Source organism: Populus euphratica, unplaced genomic scaffold (assembly GCF_000495115.2).
Source record: "Populus euphratica unplaced genomic scaffold, PopEup_1.0 scaffold38.1, whole genome shotgun sequence".
NCBI classification, from domain to species: domain Eukaryota; kingdom Viridiplantae; phylum Streptophyta; class Magnoliopsida; order Malpighiales; family Salicaceae; genus Populus; species Populus euphratica.
Genome location: NW_011499911.1, coordinates 188745 through 206048, shown reverse-complemented (window position 1 = coordinate 206048; position 17304 = coordinate 188745). Strand labels below are relative to the sequence as shown.

Below are 17304 nucleotides of genomic sequence, written 5' to 3'. Positions count from 1 at the left end.
CACAGAGTGCAGTGTTAATTGTTTTTCACAAAACTGAGTCTAGTACAAAATACGAACCATGTTAAATAAAAAGTGTGGTTGAAAATTACCAAATAACAAGGATGAACATTGTCTCTGACGTCAATTTTCATTAATCTTCATCCAGATCAAGGGAACAGAGGAGACAAGCTCGGGTTAAGAAAGTTTTGTGTTAAAGGAGAAGGGATAGAGGGGAACAAGATGGACACTATCTCTAGTGTCAATCTTCATCAATCTCATCCAAATCAGTTTAACATAGGGGAAGGGAATAAAGCAAGCTTGGGCAAGAAAAGTTTTTTTACAAGAAAAAAAGTGTTATTGAGTCTGGCACAGAGTGCAATATTAATTGTTTTTCACAAAACTGAGTCTGGCATAAAATACGAATCATGTTAAATAAAAAGTGTTAAATAGGCTTTTTTTCACTTCTTTTTTTTCACTTTTATTTATCAACATGAAAGACAATTAGAAATGAAATTATAACTCGGAAAAACCCTTTGCCTGTTCAATTCCCAAAAATATTTCTCACGTCTCTCACTCAAAATATTTGACTATAGCTCGCATGCTGGCAAATGAATTGGTAGGAAATGGGACGCATACAGATTTGGCAGAATCTTCGAGGAGGTCAAGGGAGAGAGAACGCGAGCAAGCCGAGCAACAAGCCTATGCTATGAGACAGAACCATCCGGTGGTTCCTTTCGGAGGCCTTCAAAAGTTTTGATCTTTCTAAAAATTTTGGTTCTGAAGCTGGGTTTTGGTTTTTTTTTTTTTCCCCTAAAAGAAGAAAGGCAGAAGACACATTGGATGAGAACTCTCACAAATCTAGGGTTTTAGATATGTTTTGAATTTTTGAGAATACAAACAAGTCCAATTGATTATTTAACTGTAAAAACAATTAAAAAACTATGCTCTACTACCAAAGCTAATCCAAGATAAAAATAAAAATAAAAATTAAGAGAATTAAAAGGCTTATCAGAAGAAAGGGGCGGAAGAAGAGAGAAAATAGCTGAAGATGAGAGGAAAATAAATTAACATGTAAATATTAAAACCTTTAACTAAAACAAATGATTAAATTTATAATCTACTAAATAAAATAGCCAGTAATAATTAAATTAATCTCAACAAACAAATCTAAATAAAATTTAATAATATAAGGATTGAAATATCCTTTATAGATATATAAACCATGTCTCGGGTTTGATGTCCCATTAAAATTCAATTCCTGAAACTGCAGTTCAGGAAAACAATAATTGCAATCATTACAAGTAGAGTTCATGCAGGTTAACCACTTTGAGCATAGGTTTCATCGTGTCAGCTTAAGCTTCCCAGCCACGACTGCAAATCTCTACAATCTAAAGCAGCAAAGACAAACTATTCACTTTACTAACTTACTGCGTTGTGATTGCCGCACATAGAAATCTGCAAGAGATTTGGGTGGTTGTCAGTAACGAAAGGAAGCTGGATGGACCACGCTCGATAACTGTGCACCCCACGGCAAGCAATCAGGCATTCAGCCATGCGAAGGCGAAGACCTTGGCTAATAATCTTTGGTTCTTTACTTCATGTCGTTTCCCCATAAAGGAATGATTGCTGGAATCCAGAGCCGTATAAAACACCTAAAAACAGCATACTGTACAGATATTTGCAATTTCACCACAAGATATAATCCTTAAATTACAGATCCTATGCAGTGAAACTTTATATACCATTACCTACACACATCTAGTTTGGTGCCTCTCGAAAGAAAACTGGAGGCTGCTCCCTAAAATACTGAAAAACAATACATGAAGCTGCTCTACAGCAGGGCTGCACTCATAGAATTGGCAAAGAAATGCTCACGGTATACCAACTTTGGTTCTCTGAATCTCTTCCCAAGGAGAGTTCTCAGTAAGGCAGGGGGGGCACTTGATGTAGACTGGTGCATCTTCCTCACAATGAGGTGTTTATCCAAAATCATTAACTCCAGTAGATTTCTACAACTCTACAAAAACAATCAGAAATACACAACATCAATGATGCGTATACCGCATGAAATATTTTACTAAATAGTTGTACATATTCATGTTCATAATGGAATTGGGTCAAAATAATAAAAACGATGCGTTCATGATGACAAGTTACATTTCAGAATTATCTGTCAGGTTCAACCCACTAATAACGGCAACATATGAAGGGGGGAATACAAGGCCATTTACCTTTCACAAATCCAACTTCAACAATCATTACACGACTGACCCCATCAAATATGAGCAAACATATATATTACAGAACAACAATTAAATGTTCGCTTCAGCTATGATTTACACATGGAAAAGTTACGGAGGACATTAGTACAAAATTTATTTCATTCTTTCTTTGCTAGCAATTTCATTAGGCTAAGGCTAGAACAACACAAGGCCTGAACATGCTAATATATGCGTAGTCCGTTCTCCCCCCCAAAAAAGATTATGGAAGCTAAAAGTAGGTCATCTTGACATAGTGATGCTAAATAGGGAAAACACGTTCCTGAGAAATATTAGATGGTATTGAGACACACTTTCATGCTCTTAGAAGCATGGTTGTTAAAAAAAGTTCATCGAATCATAAAATCATAAGATTTTACAACTCAAAATAGTATTAACAATTCAAAACACGCTAAAAATCATGGTTGAGATCTTGGTAAAATAGGTTATTGAATCAGTAATTAATAGGATATTTGGACTATTTAAGACTTCTATGCTGCCAGTCCCCAAAACAAAACCTGCTTCCTCTTTCTATCCTTTTCCTATAATCCAAACATGGTTCAGAGGCATGAGTTGCATGATTTGATATAACCTTGGTGTTGTGAAAGTCCTAATCTATTTCTACTTTGATTAAACCTTATACTGTAGATTTACTTGATATACCCAAGAATGTTCATCTGCATGGAACAATTTTTTATTATTTTTATTAAGTGTAGCCAAGCTTTCTTTTGCATGGGCACAATATCGGTTCATAAACACAAGCATGATTAAATTATATATCTTCGGTTAACAATAAAATTAATTGGTTACAATAGTTGCTAGAAAAATGATTAATTCCTAGCATAATTACATGAATATATTATTATTATTATTATTATTATTATTATTATTATTACTACTTACTGTTTAGAGTTTGTAAAATCGTATAATTTTCAAGACCTTCCAATGAGCCTAGTTACAAAAGCAAATTTGATAACCTTACATAGAGGAATTGGGGTGGGGGGGTCTGCAGCAAAGCTGTGAGTGCATAAATACTGATCCTAGCAGAAGATAAATCTGTAGAGAGTATTTTTTAAATCAAAGAGTCCATTTCATCAATTACAGGTGGTGGGACGATTCTTAAACCTGACATGGGACATTTTAGAAATCAGAGAACATAAAAAAAAACTTAAGCGATAACAGATACAATAGCATACCTGGGGATTTAATACATCAACTTCGAGTATAATATTCTCCTGCCAAAATAATTACGACAAAAGTGAGAAAAAGTGAAGAGAAATGAGTCTTTCAAATTCTAACGTGTGCTTCAAGGGCACATGTTAATGAAAGTAAATGAAAGGTTTAAATTCCAATTCAGCAATAATGCATTATTGATTCAAATGTTTCTTGATTATTGAAGTAAAGAGCCACCATTTGTTGGGTTTAACATGTGTCCCTAAGGCACATGTTAGAAAATAAAAACCTTGATGAACAATCTCTGAAAGGAGCAACTTGTTCAAGCTTGCAGCAAACAGACCACAAACAAATAATAGTCTCAAAAATTTCACTAACATCTCATAAAAATGAAACTTGGTTGTCCAACAATTTAAAACCAATACTTGAGTTTGAACTGAAATGTAAAACATAAAACAGATATCCAACATTTTATGAGTTATATTGAAATTAAACAAATTTGCATAAAGTACAAATACATGCAAGTTGCCAAAATCAAAAGTTACTTCGAGAAGCGAACTCCATATATATTAAATTTTCTAGGTATTTTTGCTAACAGTTAGAGCACACGGCTAAACTTACATCACAAGAGGTATTGGATCATACTTGTACCTTAAAATTTTGATGGTATTATGATATTACCAAAGCATCAGTAACATTTGCTGCTTATTGTTTATATTTATTTTTGAGAATAACATTCTATGCTGGAAAGAGAACATCTGATAATGAATGAAATGTTGTTCATTTGAAAAGGCAGCATACCTCTGTTATACCAGGATTTTGCATCACAGTACCAAGAACACGACGTACAAGTCCATTGTAGACCACCTTATTGATGGTCCCATCTCCATTTATCCATGGCAATATTGGCATGCATATCTCACCAGATGAGGTTTCACCATCAATAACCTGTACTGGTGAAGTTACATTTTCTTGTAAATGACTTTCATGTGCAATGCTATTTTGGGTTTCATTCAAAGATGCAAACTCTCCAGGAAGATTAAGAATGGTAACTTTGTGCACATCATGATTATCCATGACCACTTCCCTTTGTGAACTAGTACCAACTACATAATTTTCAGGCTGCAAAGTTAGATGGCCATCATCAACGCTCTCCAAGGACTTTGTCACTGAATGTGTAGTAAGATCTTGACAAGAACCAGCCACTGAGGTCAGGAAGTACTTGGAACAATATAATGCATCAACCACACAAACAGATTCATAAGCATTGACCTGCACAAAATGCAGCACATTATAATTTTTCTTGAGTTAAAGTTTATGCCACCAAACCTGGCCTGAGTTGATAAATGAAATTTAAGGGAGTTTATGACATCAAGTCCAGGATATAAATGTGTTTGTGTGCAAGCTGTCAGCAACCTCAACCTGTTTCTCCAGTCTTTGACAAGGAATATGGGAAAACTACTTGGTGATGACACTGGATTTGGCATAAACTCAGAGCAAAAATCACCCCGCAGCCACCCAAACCAACATAAATTACTCTCACATTTGCCATCTGAACACTGGCTATTCTTGTTTGAGAAATTCTATTAAATTAATTATATTCATCAATAAAATAAGAAAATAGAAGGCAGACATGAGGAAAGTGGAAGGTACCCAAGAAGATGTATTGAAAATTGCAACACCCCCAGCTAAGTGCACTGTTGCAGGTACACCATAATTTCTTTAATTAGAATAAAAGAATTTCTCCATGTTCAAAAGTAAAACTGACCTTCAAAACTCGTCCAAATGTCTGGAGCACATCAATTATCTGTATATGCATTTTTTCTCCTGAAAGACTTGAAATATTCAGCAGAGATTATGGAAAATTGTTGTGTGTTGCAGAGTAGAAGTAAAAAGCCACAAGATAGGGAGAAAAGAGAAGGCCTGAAGCAGCTGGCATACCTGTAACATGGGAAATTTCTTCCATGCTCAAACCCTGGTCACCAGCCTTCTGAATAGCGGCATAAACGGTCCTAAAGACATCAGGATTCATTTGATTTCGATCATAAGGTTTTGGCACCAGATATTCCAAATAGCATGTCATAGCCTCCCAAGGTGCCATGCTGGGCCATGCTGCTGTAGGGATAGTGCTGCCAAAATTCAGAATTTCCTGCCCATTGTTGTGACAAGATGTACTCCAGCTGATTTCCTGACCCAAACCAGAATTGAGCATATCATTCCAACGAAGTTCACCTCTACAAGTCTCCCCATCTTTGAGCAAGTCTAGAGAATTAATGGTTTGCATTGCTGCACGATGCAGAGACACCACAATACCAGGAAAGCCCTTTTCTCTGCGAGAAAAGAGTTCACTATCTGCCAGTGATTTCAATTTTTTGCCCCTATCACAATCACAAAATTCATCTTCCTTATTTTTGTGTTTCAAGCTTCTTAGGTCTTCGGCCTCTCCCACTCCTTCAACTGGCATGCATGGAGAAATGGACAGCTCGCCCAAAGAAACTTGAGCAAACAACTGAAAAATGTCACCACACTGCAAATCCGCAGTAAGATCAACCCCTCCTTCCACAAGGTCCTTTTCCCTTTCATGAAGCCAGCTGGAAAGTTTAGCAGCCCTCTTTCCAGCATTAGATGGAAATGGAGACTTAGAAACACTGGTCAGGAACTGTTGTGACAGCACATAAGGTTGACCACCACTGCCCCCAATCTGTCAAATGGTGAAGAAGTGAAGGAATGAAAGGGGTGAAAATGTTAACTTAAATGAATAAAAATTATAAGAGAGAAAAGTTAGAATAGAAATAGAGACAGTCAAAAAAGGTTATTTATAATGAATTAATCTGCAATAAAAATTATAAGAGAGAAAAGGTAGAATGGAAATAGAGATAGTCAAAAAAGGTTATTTGTAATGAATTAAATCTGCAAGAAACATGAGCTTCAAGAGACCAGGGGAATTGAAAGACAAGATACTATCAAATTTACACAAATGACCAGCTTTCAACCAAGTAAAAATATTAACAAGGTACATGTCTATTTCGAACACAAGAAGCCATAGAGTTATACTCAAATAACCTTTCATATGCTTGCGATGTTATATCAGAGTTCACAGTTGCACAAACTCTCTCAGGCATCAGCAAAAAGTACATTAAGAATTGATTTTCTGGAAGACAGCCACTTTAAAGAGCAAATAGCAAAGTGTGGACTTTCTAACATGCTACAGAATATTTAGCAACAGGGACTCCGAAATTAGTAGGTACTTGTATAAGAATGATAGGGTGAGAAAAAAGATAAATGCATATATGAGATAGAGCAGTGGTATCAATTAGTCTAAGATGTTAGAAACATGAACAAAAGACCAATACTTCACCTGTAAGCAAAAGCAAGGAACTTTAAAGAGGGTGATAATATTTTAGTACTTTCTACAAGACTAGAAAACCAAATGAGTCTAAGCAGAAAATAGTTATATGCGTCCTCATCTCATGATACGGTGAAGGAAGCATGCAACATGTTTTGGCCACAATTCACATGCATAGCCAGCCATAACAACTGCAATAAACTTGAGAATAGAAAATTATGCTTTACCAAGATTTTTTTCACTCTGAGGTAGCTAAAAGCTGCAAACAGATCATGTTCAGAATAACGCCGTAAAGTTTCTGCCAAAAGATTTTGCAGCTCTGGTGCTGTTGAGCTGCTCAAGAAGACAAGCTTTAATAGTTCTACAGCATTAGAAATAGCCAATGACTTGTGCACTTGTCTACAAACACTAGTCTCTTCATCTAAATGCTTAGTAAACTTCTGATGAAGATGATATTGTCTTGATCTTCGAGCAGAATCGTTACGTTTTCCAATGCCAAGTTTCTGCATGTCCTTCTTGGGAGTATTTGACAGAACCGTTTCAGATTCCATTCGATTCTGCAGGAAAGAAAATGTATTTGAGCCATACACTTTGAGAAAGCACTCAAGAGTAGCAACCATTCTCAAAAAAAGAGTAGCTAGTATGGAACTGTTGTTGGTTGCAATAAATGAAATGTGTTCATATGGAAAGCCATGCACATGGTCAATGAGAACAACAGATAAATAAGAATACTCTACTCAGCCCTGCTATTCACCAAAACCAAATACAGAGGAAGGCCAACCTTAATTATCTAGTTATATCTAACTAAAATGATATTTCAATTGCATTACTATAGATGCTGGAAAGATGAAAAGAAAGAAAATGTGATTGTAGAGGTGTCAGATATGTACATGTCTTTCAACATTTGTGTTTAAATCACACCATTCTCCAGAGCCAGATCCAACTCTCTTAGAGATATCCAATTTACTCACTTGCTTGTAGTGGAAAACATCCTCTAACGCTTTTCTAATACTTTTTTCCTTGAAATCATCCCAACACGCTTCCTCACAACCTGCTTCTTCATCACATTCAACAGTGTTGGAGAACTTCCCATGAAAGCCTTCACTGGCAGAGCATCGCAAGAGACCTCTGCAGTCATTTTTGTTAAGAAACCTGTTCTGGGTTCTCTCCAGGTGCTTTGCATAGCGCTCACCAAGCATGGTGCAGAGCTTCATTACAGCTGGTCTAAAGTTTGTGTTTTGCCTAAACAGGGATGACATCCTTCTCGAGCAAATTCCAGGTTCTGCTGGTAAGTCAGGAAGTGCATTCCAATCGACACGGTGAAACTTTGGCCCAAGAACTGCACGATGTCTTGCATATTGGATCACCAATTGCCTGTAAGAAGGAAAAAACATAAAAATACAGAAAATTAAAGAGCACACTCATACCAAAATAGAAAACAAGTCATCAGGAACGAAAAAAACCAATCTAAACTCAACTCAGATTGACCAGGTAGACAAATAAGAGGTTGACAAATGGAGAATATTGTGGTTGAACTTGAAGAAAATATCCAGAAAATACCAAGCAGGTGGTTTAATCAAAAAAGTCATTCACTTCATGTATTTATATTTCCCAAATGAATCAAATAGACAAGCAACAAAGTAAACTTCCTTGCTTTAAGGCATCCTACATGGAACTAACAGCAGACAATCATAAGATACCATGCTTCATTAATCCATTACATGCTTCAGACAGGTGTTCCTTGAGCCATAAAGAGAGAGTAGTTTCTCACTTACCTATCAGCTTCATCTGTCCATGGAAACCTGGATCGGCGTGTTGGCTTCATCTTTGAAAACGCACAATGGTTGATTACAGAATGACATTCCTCATCTTCAGATAGTCCTGGTCCTTCCAGAATATCGAGGTGATCATCATCCTGGAGTTCTGGAAAATGCTCATGTTCAGAAGAAGAAAGATATTTTTCTACGGTGAATTGGTCAACAGCATCAGGTAATTTGCTAAGCCTCTGCCTGTCCAACTGTGCATTTATGTTATCACCTCTGCCACGCTTTGTTGAGCTAGATCCCAGGGGTTTCTTTCTTTTCTTAGAGGATGAAGGTTGTATCTTTTGTGGCATCTGACACTCCTCACTTGCATTTTTAACACCTTGAAATCTATTAAGACGACGATGGTGCTTATCATAATAGACACGAAGTACCTGCATGAAATATTCAGATGAGAAAAAAAAATCAGAGAGCATTTTCCAAACAAAATAGTTATCATCCTTCTAGTAAGACAGAGCAGAGAAAGAATTCAGACCAGGTCAAGCAAATTGCAACACAAACTACCAACAACAGAAGACAAAAAACCGAGTGTAAAGAATCAAACCTGCTGTAAAGTCAAGTTAAGATCCTTTGCAATCTTCTCACAATCTTTATACGACAGAGTTTTGCTCTGATCATCCGTCACTATCCGTTTTAGGAGCTCAGCACGCTGATCAGAAGACATAATTCGAACCGATGCCCATGATCGGTGATGGAAAACCTGAAACAGTCCATTTCAAATGAGACACAAACATGTAAGTGTTTTTGTGTTTCATGAAGTACATGATTGAAAGTGTCCGCGTACAATGTTCACCATAGGATTCAACCAATGCATCAATACTGACTCAAAGGAATACAATGCTCACCAATAAGTATAACTTCTTGCTTATAAGTGATACAACACAATATTCAATATAATTTCCACATGATGAAACTTTTGATTATGCCTACGCGAGAAAAACTTGGCAAACAAAACACCATGCACCTACCTCAGGTACAACAGAACCAGGAAATGCATGTTTAGCAGCTATTTGATGAGCAGCAGCATAGCAGTACTCCAGAGTTTTCCAGTACTCATCAACAGCTTCTCTGTTTAACAGAAAAAAATCATGTCTTATTCTTGGACGAAGGTCAAGACATCTTAAATTAGATACTGCTACTATTGATAGTGGTTCTTCAACATAAGGTTTAAGCTCCATTGCATGTCTGGATCTGGCATGTGGAGCCTTTACACCATCCTCTGAATGCCCATCACGTACTAAACGAATCAGCTACATCACAGAACCAGATGAGAGGTATGATACAATTGAAGATGAAAGATGTTCATCAGATACAATTGTAAGGTGAGTAAGATGACTGATGCACATTGATGAAAAAACAACTGTGAATAAATACAATTTTCTTGTTCAAAGGGGAAGACTGTTGCATATGATGGAAAGAAACCAAACCCCAACTGCCTTAGCATTGTGATAACCACATACACTATTCCTTGCTTTTATCAAACTAAAGAACCCTTTCACATGTAGATAGGTAAATGATTGTATGAATTTGAAATGATCTTAAATATTGCTACTTGAAGCTAGACATGGGTAAAGGTACAGATTTTATTGAATCAAAAACTTTCAAAGCACAACATGATAACAGAAAGAATGATAAACAAGCCAAATCAATAAAGTACCACAAACATCATGAAACAAGTTAAGAATGTGAGCAAAGTCATCTTTAACCAAGAAACAATACCTTCAATCGACGTAAAATGTCAATGATCAATGATAATCTGTTTGTGGCCCTACTATCCAACAAGTTTCTGTATTCTTCAATAGGAAGATCAGAGAGACGCAAACCCCTCTTGCACTTTTCAATCATATCATCATACTTTTGAGCAGATCCTGCCACTTGTAAGAACAGCTCAATTGGAATGGCATCAATAACAGACTCTAATTCAAACAACTTGTAAGCATATGAATATGCCCCAGATGATAAATCACCGTTCCATTCAGGCAAACTACTTAGATGATTCCACAAAAAAATATGAAGCAGCCGAGCACGGCCCATTTTTGCTAACACAAACCCATTGGCTCGCATGGCTTCCCATTTAGCAGTCTTTTCTTCTGAACCTACATGCATCTGAGTTCTTGTTACACTATTTAACACTGGAACTGATTCCTTAATCTTCAACCTGGATGACCCCTCTCCACGACTTTGCTTTTCAAAAACCCTCACTCTATCATGAATTTCACCCATTAGTTCAGGAGGAAAACCTTGAACAGATGGGTGAAGAACAACTAGGATGGTACGATCTCGGGCACAATTTGTGACAGCAGGGACATTAATGTGCTGCAATTTGCAGTGTCCTTGCCGCTCAAGCTTATATAGAATTCGATCAACAGTCTTCCTGTCAATTGTTGTACCCTTGTCCTCAAGACTCTTAAGCCACTTGTGTATCTCAGGTTTCAAAATGAATATCTTGTCCTACACAAAACAAGCATATTGAAAATGAGTTGCTAGAACGACAATTACAAGAAACATCAAAGAAGATACAAGAATTAGTTAATCTCTTGGCATAAGCCTCATGAAGTGAATGATGGAATACCTGCAACCATTCAAGAATTTTCTTCTCCCTGAAGGCGCTATCAGCCGTTAAAGGCATGTGCGGATTTGTCTGAGAGGATCCAGAATGATGTGGCGTCAACAAAGTTGGTGCTGTTATAACTGATGAAGCACCATCTGGTTCCATTTGCATGCTCTCTATATAAATTTCAGCTTTGGAAGCTGTACTACTTGGCCTGTTGAGTGAGTCTGGCACATTTCCAGGACAGAGCTGCATATGGTTAGTTTTGCCATCCTCAGGTGAGCCATTATATACGTCAGTATCAATTTCCTCATTCAGTTTTCCAGACGAAGCAGAATAAATTCCCAAGGTTGAATTACCATGCTGTAATAAATCTACATCAGATCTGACAGGTACATCAACATTGCTAGTATTCAAATCAGAAATATTATTGTCAACAAGGACAGCTTTGGATTTACAAAGAACTGCAATTGGTGTGTCAGAACTTGAATTTCCAGCAGTCCAAACTCGATATTCTGGAGTTCTTTTGTTGATTTCTGCCTGCCTGTGCATCCCAAACATGGACAACATATTTTCAAACCGAGGATAGTTTCTTTTCTTATCAAGTCCCAGCCTCCTACCCACCTGCTCATAGATATATTGATTTGGAAAAAAATAATTGAAGTCAGAAAAAAAATCAGTGAGAAAAGAGGAAGCACAAGATATTTGCAAAGATTCCATCAAATTATAGCAGCATTACACTAAAAAAGACAATAAAATATCAAGTGCTAAAGATAATGGTGAAAGTAAAGCAATTTGCCATCATAGGAAAATTTTGTCATTTCTTGGCTAATAAATGCATATAAAGTGTTGCACATAATTGGAGTGAAAGGTCAACAATATAGTTTTGGGGAGGCAGTAGGGAGAGGAAGGGTCATGGATATAGAAGAAAACGCTTCTCTTTTTTCTTTTATTGATTGGTCAATAAAAAACCATAAATCAAATATTGAAGAAGAAAAGTGCATTTTTAACCTACAGAGTTGCAACAGAATCAATGAGACAAGTACAAGAACCAATGCCCACCTCTCTAAAAGTAGCCCCCTTGGATCCTGCAGCATCAATCAAATCATAAATTTGCTGGTCAAGGGAAAGTTCTACAAGTTGATCAGTTTGTTGAATCATCTTTCCGAATTTCACCAGCACTTTGTTGTCACAATCTTCACCACACCCACGAGTTTTGGGCTCAAAATTATTAGGGGAAAACTCCTGTAACAATCGTAGGCAACACTCAACCTGCCAAAAACAGAAACTAGAGAAGTGATGAATGAAACTCAAGGACTTTTTGTACATAACCGTATAGAACAGTCAAAGAGGGGTTTTTTAAGCAAACCTTCCCGTCAACTTTAGCTTCAAACTCCTCAACAACACAGGCATCTTTCAACCTACGCAATATCTAAGAGAACATCGAGGAAAGTATATTACAACAAAAACAATCAGAAATAACCAGGAAACAGAACCAAGTTCAAATATGCAGTACAGACAAGTAACTTGTAAAACTTACATTTCTCCAAGCTTTGTGTCCTTTAGTTCCACTGTAACCAAGATCCTGTTTGATATCTGAAATGACAAGGACCTTCAATAACACAAAAATCATCATACTTCATAATCATAACTGGCAAGATCAAAAACACTTTAAAAAGCAAAACAAAAAAAGAGTTTACCTTGTCATTGGCTTTTTCAAGTTTGTCACAGATGGCTTTTATTGCCGGTAAATAATCCCTCACAAGCACTTTAGAAGAAGACTCTCCATCAAAACCATCCCCCCGTATATCAGTTTCCTCCATGCATTCCTCATTAATCTCAAACCTCTGTTGAACACCTAAATGCTTCGCATGACGATATAAATACAACATATTGGTAGTGACACTCACATCTTTCATCTTCACAACCGCAGGTTGTCTCACAATCAACCCTCTGCATTCTAGACTCCTCACCACATAAAAAAAGTTATTATTTTCTACCTTCAAGTCCTTTGCCAGTGCGTTTTGTGTAATCCCATTCCCTCTGCACATGTTAATAACCACTAAACATCACTCTAACTCTCACGCAAGCCTAATTAATCGACTAATTAAGTAGTTAAGTAAATGCAACCAAATATGATTCAATTCTCAATAAATAATGGAGTCGCAGCCTTTGGTACTTAAGTAGTTAAGGTTTGGAAGCCTTGCAACTACGTTGGAAAGCAGTCTCGTATTATTGCTATAGAGTAATGCTAGATATCAAGAAAATATGGCAGGATAAAACTCCAAGAATCCAGATGATTCGTTGATCATGATTATCAAGCTAAATATTATCAGCAGGGAAATTTTGTAAAATCAGGAAGACGAAGATGAACAAACCTAGCAACGGCAAGTCGTTTAAGAGCATTGCGTTGATTAGAAGAAATTCCAGCAGACGGAGTGTCGTAAAGACCAACAAAGGAATCCCTAAGGTGCTCTTTGGCTACAATTTTCAAACCGAGCTTCTCGGCGTGCTCACAACGCTTGATTTTACTGTCGTCAGCACTAAACGGAAGATCGTATCCAGGAACAGTGAATTGAAGAGAAGGTATTGAAAGTAGGTTTGTCCATAGAGAGGCTTTGACTGAAGGAGAAGGTTGTGGCGTTAATGTCGACCAGAGGGAGGATAGGGAGACACCGCTGGGACCATGGTAACAAATCTCTTCGAGAGCTGAAGAGATGAGATTGTCCATGGAGGCATGTGGTGATTGAGTAGGTGTGTTTGGTTTCTGAGAAAATCTTGAGGGTTTTTTTGTGTTTTTTCTCGGAAAATTACCACTGGCAGGGTGCCTGAAAAAAATTAAAAAAAAAAAAAAAAAACCTAGTAAGTGGAGGTCCAATGCGACGTCATTCTTCGGAGCTTTAACTCGGATACTCTTAACGGCGTCGGTTTAAATAGACGGCTAAGATTTAAAACTTGCAATAAACTAAAGTTTGGTTGTGTCGCAGGCTATAAAAACCTACAGCCTAGAATAAAATAAAATAAAAAAACGATAGTACTGTTGGTGAAATAAACGAGGTAAGAGGAAGGAAGAGAGAAAGAATCTAACAACAAAACAAAATCGTTATATCTGTGCTTCTCTCTGAATATTTCTTTCTTATTTCTCTGTCAATCAAATCTTTCTTTCTGTTTTTTTTTCGCTTTTCATAATTTCTGTGCCTTTCTTCACTATCCCACAGAAGTTCCATTCCCCTTTCGTTCAATCTTTCTCCACAAAATCCTGTGTTTTCGTGAGAAAATTCATTTTTCCTCTCTCTACCTCCAGCCCACTAAAATGTTCCTGCTTCTGTTCAAGGTAAGTGGAGTCAACGATATATGACGGTCAATATGAGATTTTTTATCTTCTTTTCTTCTTCTTTCTTATCAGTGTTTCTGTTTCAAGATTAAGAGATTTTCTGAAAGATAATTTTATGCCTTTCGGGTTTCTTTTTTCAGTCTATCTCATAAAATATGAGATATGAACTGAAGTGTAAAACGTGAAGATTTTTTCTTTATTTTTATCAGTCATTGGGTTTTTTTTTTTTTTTACTTTTAGTATTGTAAATATAATCTTGCTTGGTTGTATCCTAGAGGCTTTTGCTTTTGTTTTTCCACTTCAGGAAATATAGATCTTTCTTTCTTACTCTCTCATTTAATTTGATCTGGTATTGTTGTTTTTCTCAATCCATTTTCATGTTTTTCTTGTTTGTTTTTTTTTTTTTTTTGTGAGAGTGCTGTTTCTTTTTTCTTATGGGAATTTATCTGGCATTGACTGATTTTGTTGGGGTTTTTCATAGTTTACAGTTATTCTCCACACAAGGTCTTCAACTTGGGATTGAGTTTTTAGAGAAAAGGTTCCTTTTTGTGGAAAAAAGAAGAGCAGTTTGCTTTCTTTTCTCTCTTTTGAATGTTATGAAGCGAGTGGTAGTAATACATGTATGGTTGTTGTTCCTCTTTTTTTATCTCTGCTTTATACCTTGTCTTGTCCATCTGTGCTTGGTTGTTGAGAAAATGAAGGAAAAGGCAAAAAAAAACAATGTGTGCACACTTCAGTCGACCAAGCACAATTATTGCATTAGGCTTTGTTACCTGATAGGTTTAAATTGCGTGTAGTCTGTGATTTTTCTTTGTAAAAGTTCAAAGAGATAAGATAAAATAATTGCAAGGTAGAGGGTATCAGATTTGGTAAAGCTAACCTTTTGATTCTGTATTCTATTTTTTTTCCCTTTATCCGGTATTTATCTGAGTTTTTTTTGTATGTAGGAAAAAAACTGGTCTTGATCGATTGAGGAGAGATAGAGATGGATGGTGATTTATTTCCAGGTTTAAGCAGTGAAAACCAAGTTGATGGCAAGGTTTTGCAAACATTCCAGAAGAGTTTTGTGCAAGTCCAGGACATTCTGGATCAAAACAGGTTGCTAATCAATGAAATAAACCAAAACCACGAGTCGAAGATCCCAGACAACCTGACTCGAAATGTTGGTTTGATCAAGGAGCTAAACAATAACATTAGAAGGGTGGTGGATCTTTATGCTGATCTTTCGAGCAATTTCACCAGGTCAATGGAACCTTCATCAGAAGGTGAATCAAGTGGGATATTGAAGACCAATGGAAAGGCCAATTCGAAGAGAATTAGATCCGGGTAATCGATTCAACTGAGCTGTCATGGAGATTATCCACTTGCTTTCATAGCAGAATAAGAACATTTTGATGTTAGAGGAAAAGAACTTGATTTTGAGGCTTTGAGCTTCAGTTTATTTTCTTGCGTATCCATTGTAATAACAATTTAACTAATTCACATAAAGTTATCATCTTGCTGAATTAATTTCAAATATGCATCTTGATTACATTTGTATTTCTGAGGCCTTTCTAATTCTGTAGGTTTTTATTATTAAGGGAAAAAAAAAAACCTGTGATAGAAAGTCTAAATTAACAATGATTGATGTGTTCCATTTCTTTTCTATTTAATTTAATATTCTATTCGTTCTTTATTGATGTGCTGTGGTGGGATTCCTCATTTGTACTTTGGTTTTGATACTATATTGTTTAATTGACCATAATCTGATCATTAACTGTTAATTAAAAAGATAAAGGGCCACTCATCTTTTAGGTTGTTAGAGCTGCCCAAGCCTGATTTGTCTGTTTACTGATGATGATCATCACAATTTGCTGATCATATCCACTGATCTGCTTTTGATGGGAACTTTCACCAAACCCCCTTTATTCTTTCCTATGTTTGTCAAAGGATTCCTCATGATGTCTACAACTCCCTGTTGGGGTGGATAGTGGGAGGGGTAGGCTGCTTAGATCTTCACAAACCCCATCTCCTGAAGCTCCTACCTGAAAACTATTCCCAGCCTTTTTGACGTTGTGGGGGAAGTGGAAGCAGGCAATTGTATTGTGACCCTGAGCATTGTTGTCCTTTTGGATTTTAGTTCCTTTGGGACAATTGCAGAAAGCAACTTTATTTATTTATTTATATCTATCTGGCTTTGCATCAGGCACATCGAGCATAGAATCTGATGTTTTGGGTGAGTAATGACTATTCTTTTGACCACTACCTTGTCCCCATTAACAGCAATCCCTTGATAGTTTCAGTTTTCGTAAAGATCAATTAAGATCAAAAGAAAGATGCTACCTTGGGTTGCTTAAGAGAAGACATGAGTACTTTAAGAGGAAGAAAGGTAATCAATCAAGCAAGTGCTGAAGGGCCCAGCGATTCTCTCAGCAGTGGAGCTGGGAGAACTTTGCTTATCTTTTACTACTAAAGGTCCTTATCTTCTTCCTTACACATATATTCCCTTTTCATCAAAATCTCTTCTGAAGCTTTGATTTTGTTAATAGACTTTCACATCGCATGCTGGTGATGTCATTACACTACACTACACAGTTCTTCCTATCTTCTTAATGACTGTACCATAAACAGCGACAGAAACAGACAATCAATTTGATATAACAATTGCTTTTCTTGAGGACCCCATCAACCTTTGCGTTTCTGTATGTGATTCGTGGAATCATTTATTAGCTTTCTTGATTGGGACGGACACGAGGATGAATTATGATGGCTGCAAAAGGGTAGTTTTTTGGTCTTGATTTTGGCACTTTGGATCTAGTCATTTCCCCAATTATTTGATACAGCTTGCTCAATTATACACC

General features: G+C 36.7%; 2 protein-coding genes across 9 annotated transcripts; one reads left to right on the top strand and one right to left on the bottom strand.

The window, feature by feature from the left end:
* Positions 1-1406: 1406 nt before the first annotated feature.
* On the bottom strand, positions 1407-14009 carry LOC105133943 (B-block binding subunit of TFIIIC). 6 transcript variants are annotated; one of them, XR_843901.1, is made up of 18 exons: positions 13509-14009; positions 12831-13173; positions 12671-12742; positions 12500-12562; positions 12193-12402; positions 11152-11754; positions 10299-11030; positions 9548-9829; positions 9124-9279; positions 8532-8953; positions 7647-8130; positions 6984-7313; positions 5352-6111; positions 5179-5237; positions 4212-4682; positions 3434-3472; positions 1728-1996; positions 1407-1645 (listed from the first exon to the last, which is right to left on the bottom strand). XR_843901.1 is itself a non-coding variant. In XM_011038108.1 (17 exons), the coding sequence occupies exons 1-17, from the start codon at positions 13859-13861 to the stop codon at positions 1811-1813; spliced, it is 5565 nt and encodes a 1854-aa protein (XP_011036410.1). In that variant the 5' UTR covers positions 13862-14009; the 3' UTR covers positions 1407-1810. The 6 variants fall into 6 exon arrangements, 5 of the variants coding, with proteins under 5 accessions (XP_011036410.1, XP_011036411.1, XP_011036414.1 ...); XM_011038108.1 differs by having other exon boundaries at positions 1407-1996; XM_011038109.1 differs by having other exon boundaries at positions 1407-1996; positions 7728-8130.
* Positions 14010-14107: 98 nt separating this feature from the next.
* Positions 14108-16008, top strand: LOC105133944 (protein ELF4-LIKE 4-like). 3 transcript variants are annotated; one of them, XM_011038115.1, is made up of 3 exons: positions 14194-14464; positions 14946-15084; positions 15412-16008. In XM_011038115.1, the coding sequence occupies exon 3, from the start codon at positions 15450-15452 to the stop codon at positions 15792-15794; it is 345 nt and encodes a 114-aa protein (XP_011036417.1). In that variant the 5' UTR covers positions 14194-14464; positions 14946-15084; positions 15412-15449; the 3' UTR covers positions 15795-16008. The 3 variants fall into 3 exon arrangements, with proteins under 3 accessions (XP_011036416.1, XP_011036417.1, XP_011036415.1); XM_011038114.1 differs by lacking the exons at positions 14194-14464; positions 14946-15084 and adding an exon at positions 14108-14187 and having other exon boundaries at positions 15412-15997; XM_011038113.1 differs by lacking the exon at positions 14946-15084.
* The last annotated feature ends 1296 nt before the right edge of the window (positions 16009-17304 follow it).

Excerpts from the sequence above, each read along its gene's own strand:
- LOC105133943 (XM_011038108.1), bottom strand. The coding sequence starts at position 13,861 with ATGGACAATCTCATCTCTTCAGCTCTCGAAGAGATTTGTTACCATGGT. Across the intron at positions 12,563-12,670 it reads GACACAAAGCTTGGAGAAAT|ATATTGCGTAGGTTGAAAGA; the intron begins GTAAGTTTTACA and ends ATGTTCTCTTAG. Across the intron at positions 12,403-12,499 it reads AAGCTAAAGTTGACGGGAAG|GTTGAGTGTTGCCTACGATT; the intron begins GTTTGCTTAAAA and ends TGTTTTTGGCAG.
- LOC105133944 (XM_011038113.1), top strand. The coding sequence starts at position 15,450 with ATGGATGGTGATTTATTTCCAGGTTTAAGCAGTGAAAACCAAGTTGAT.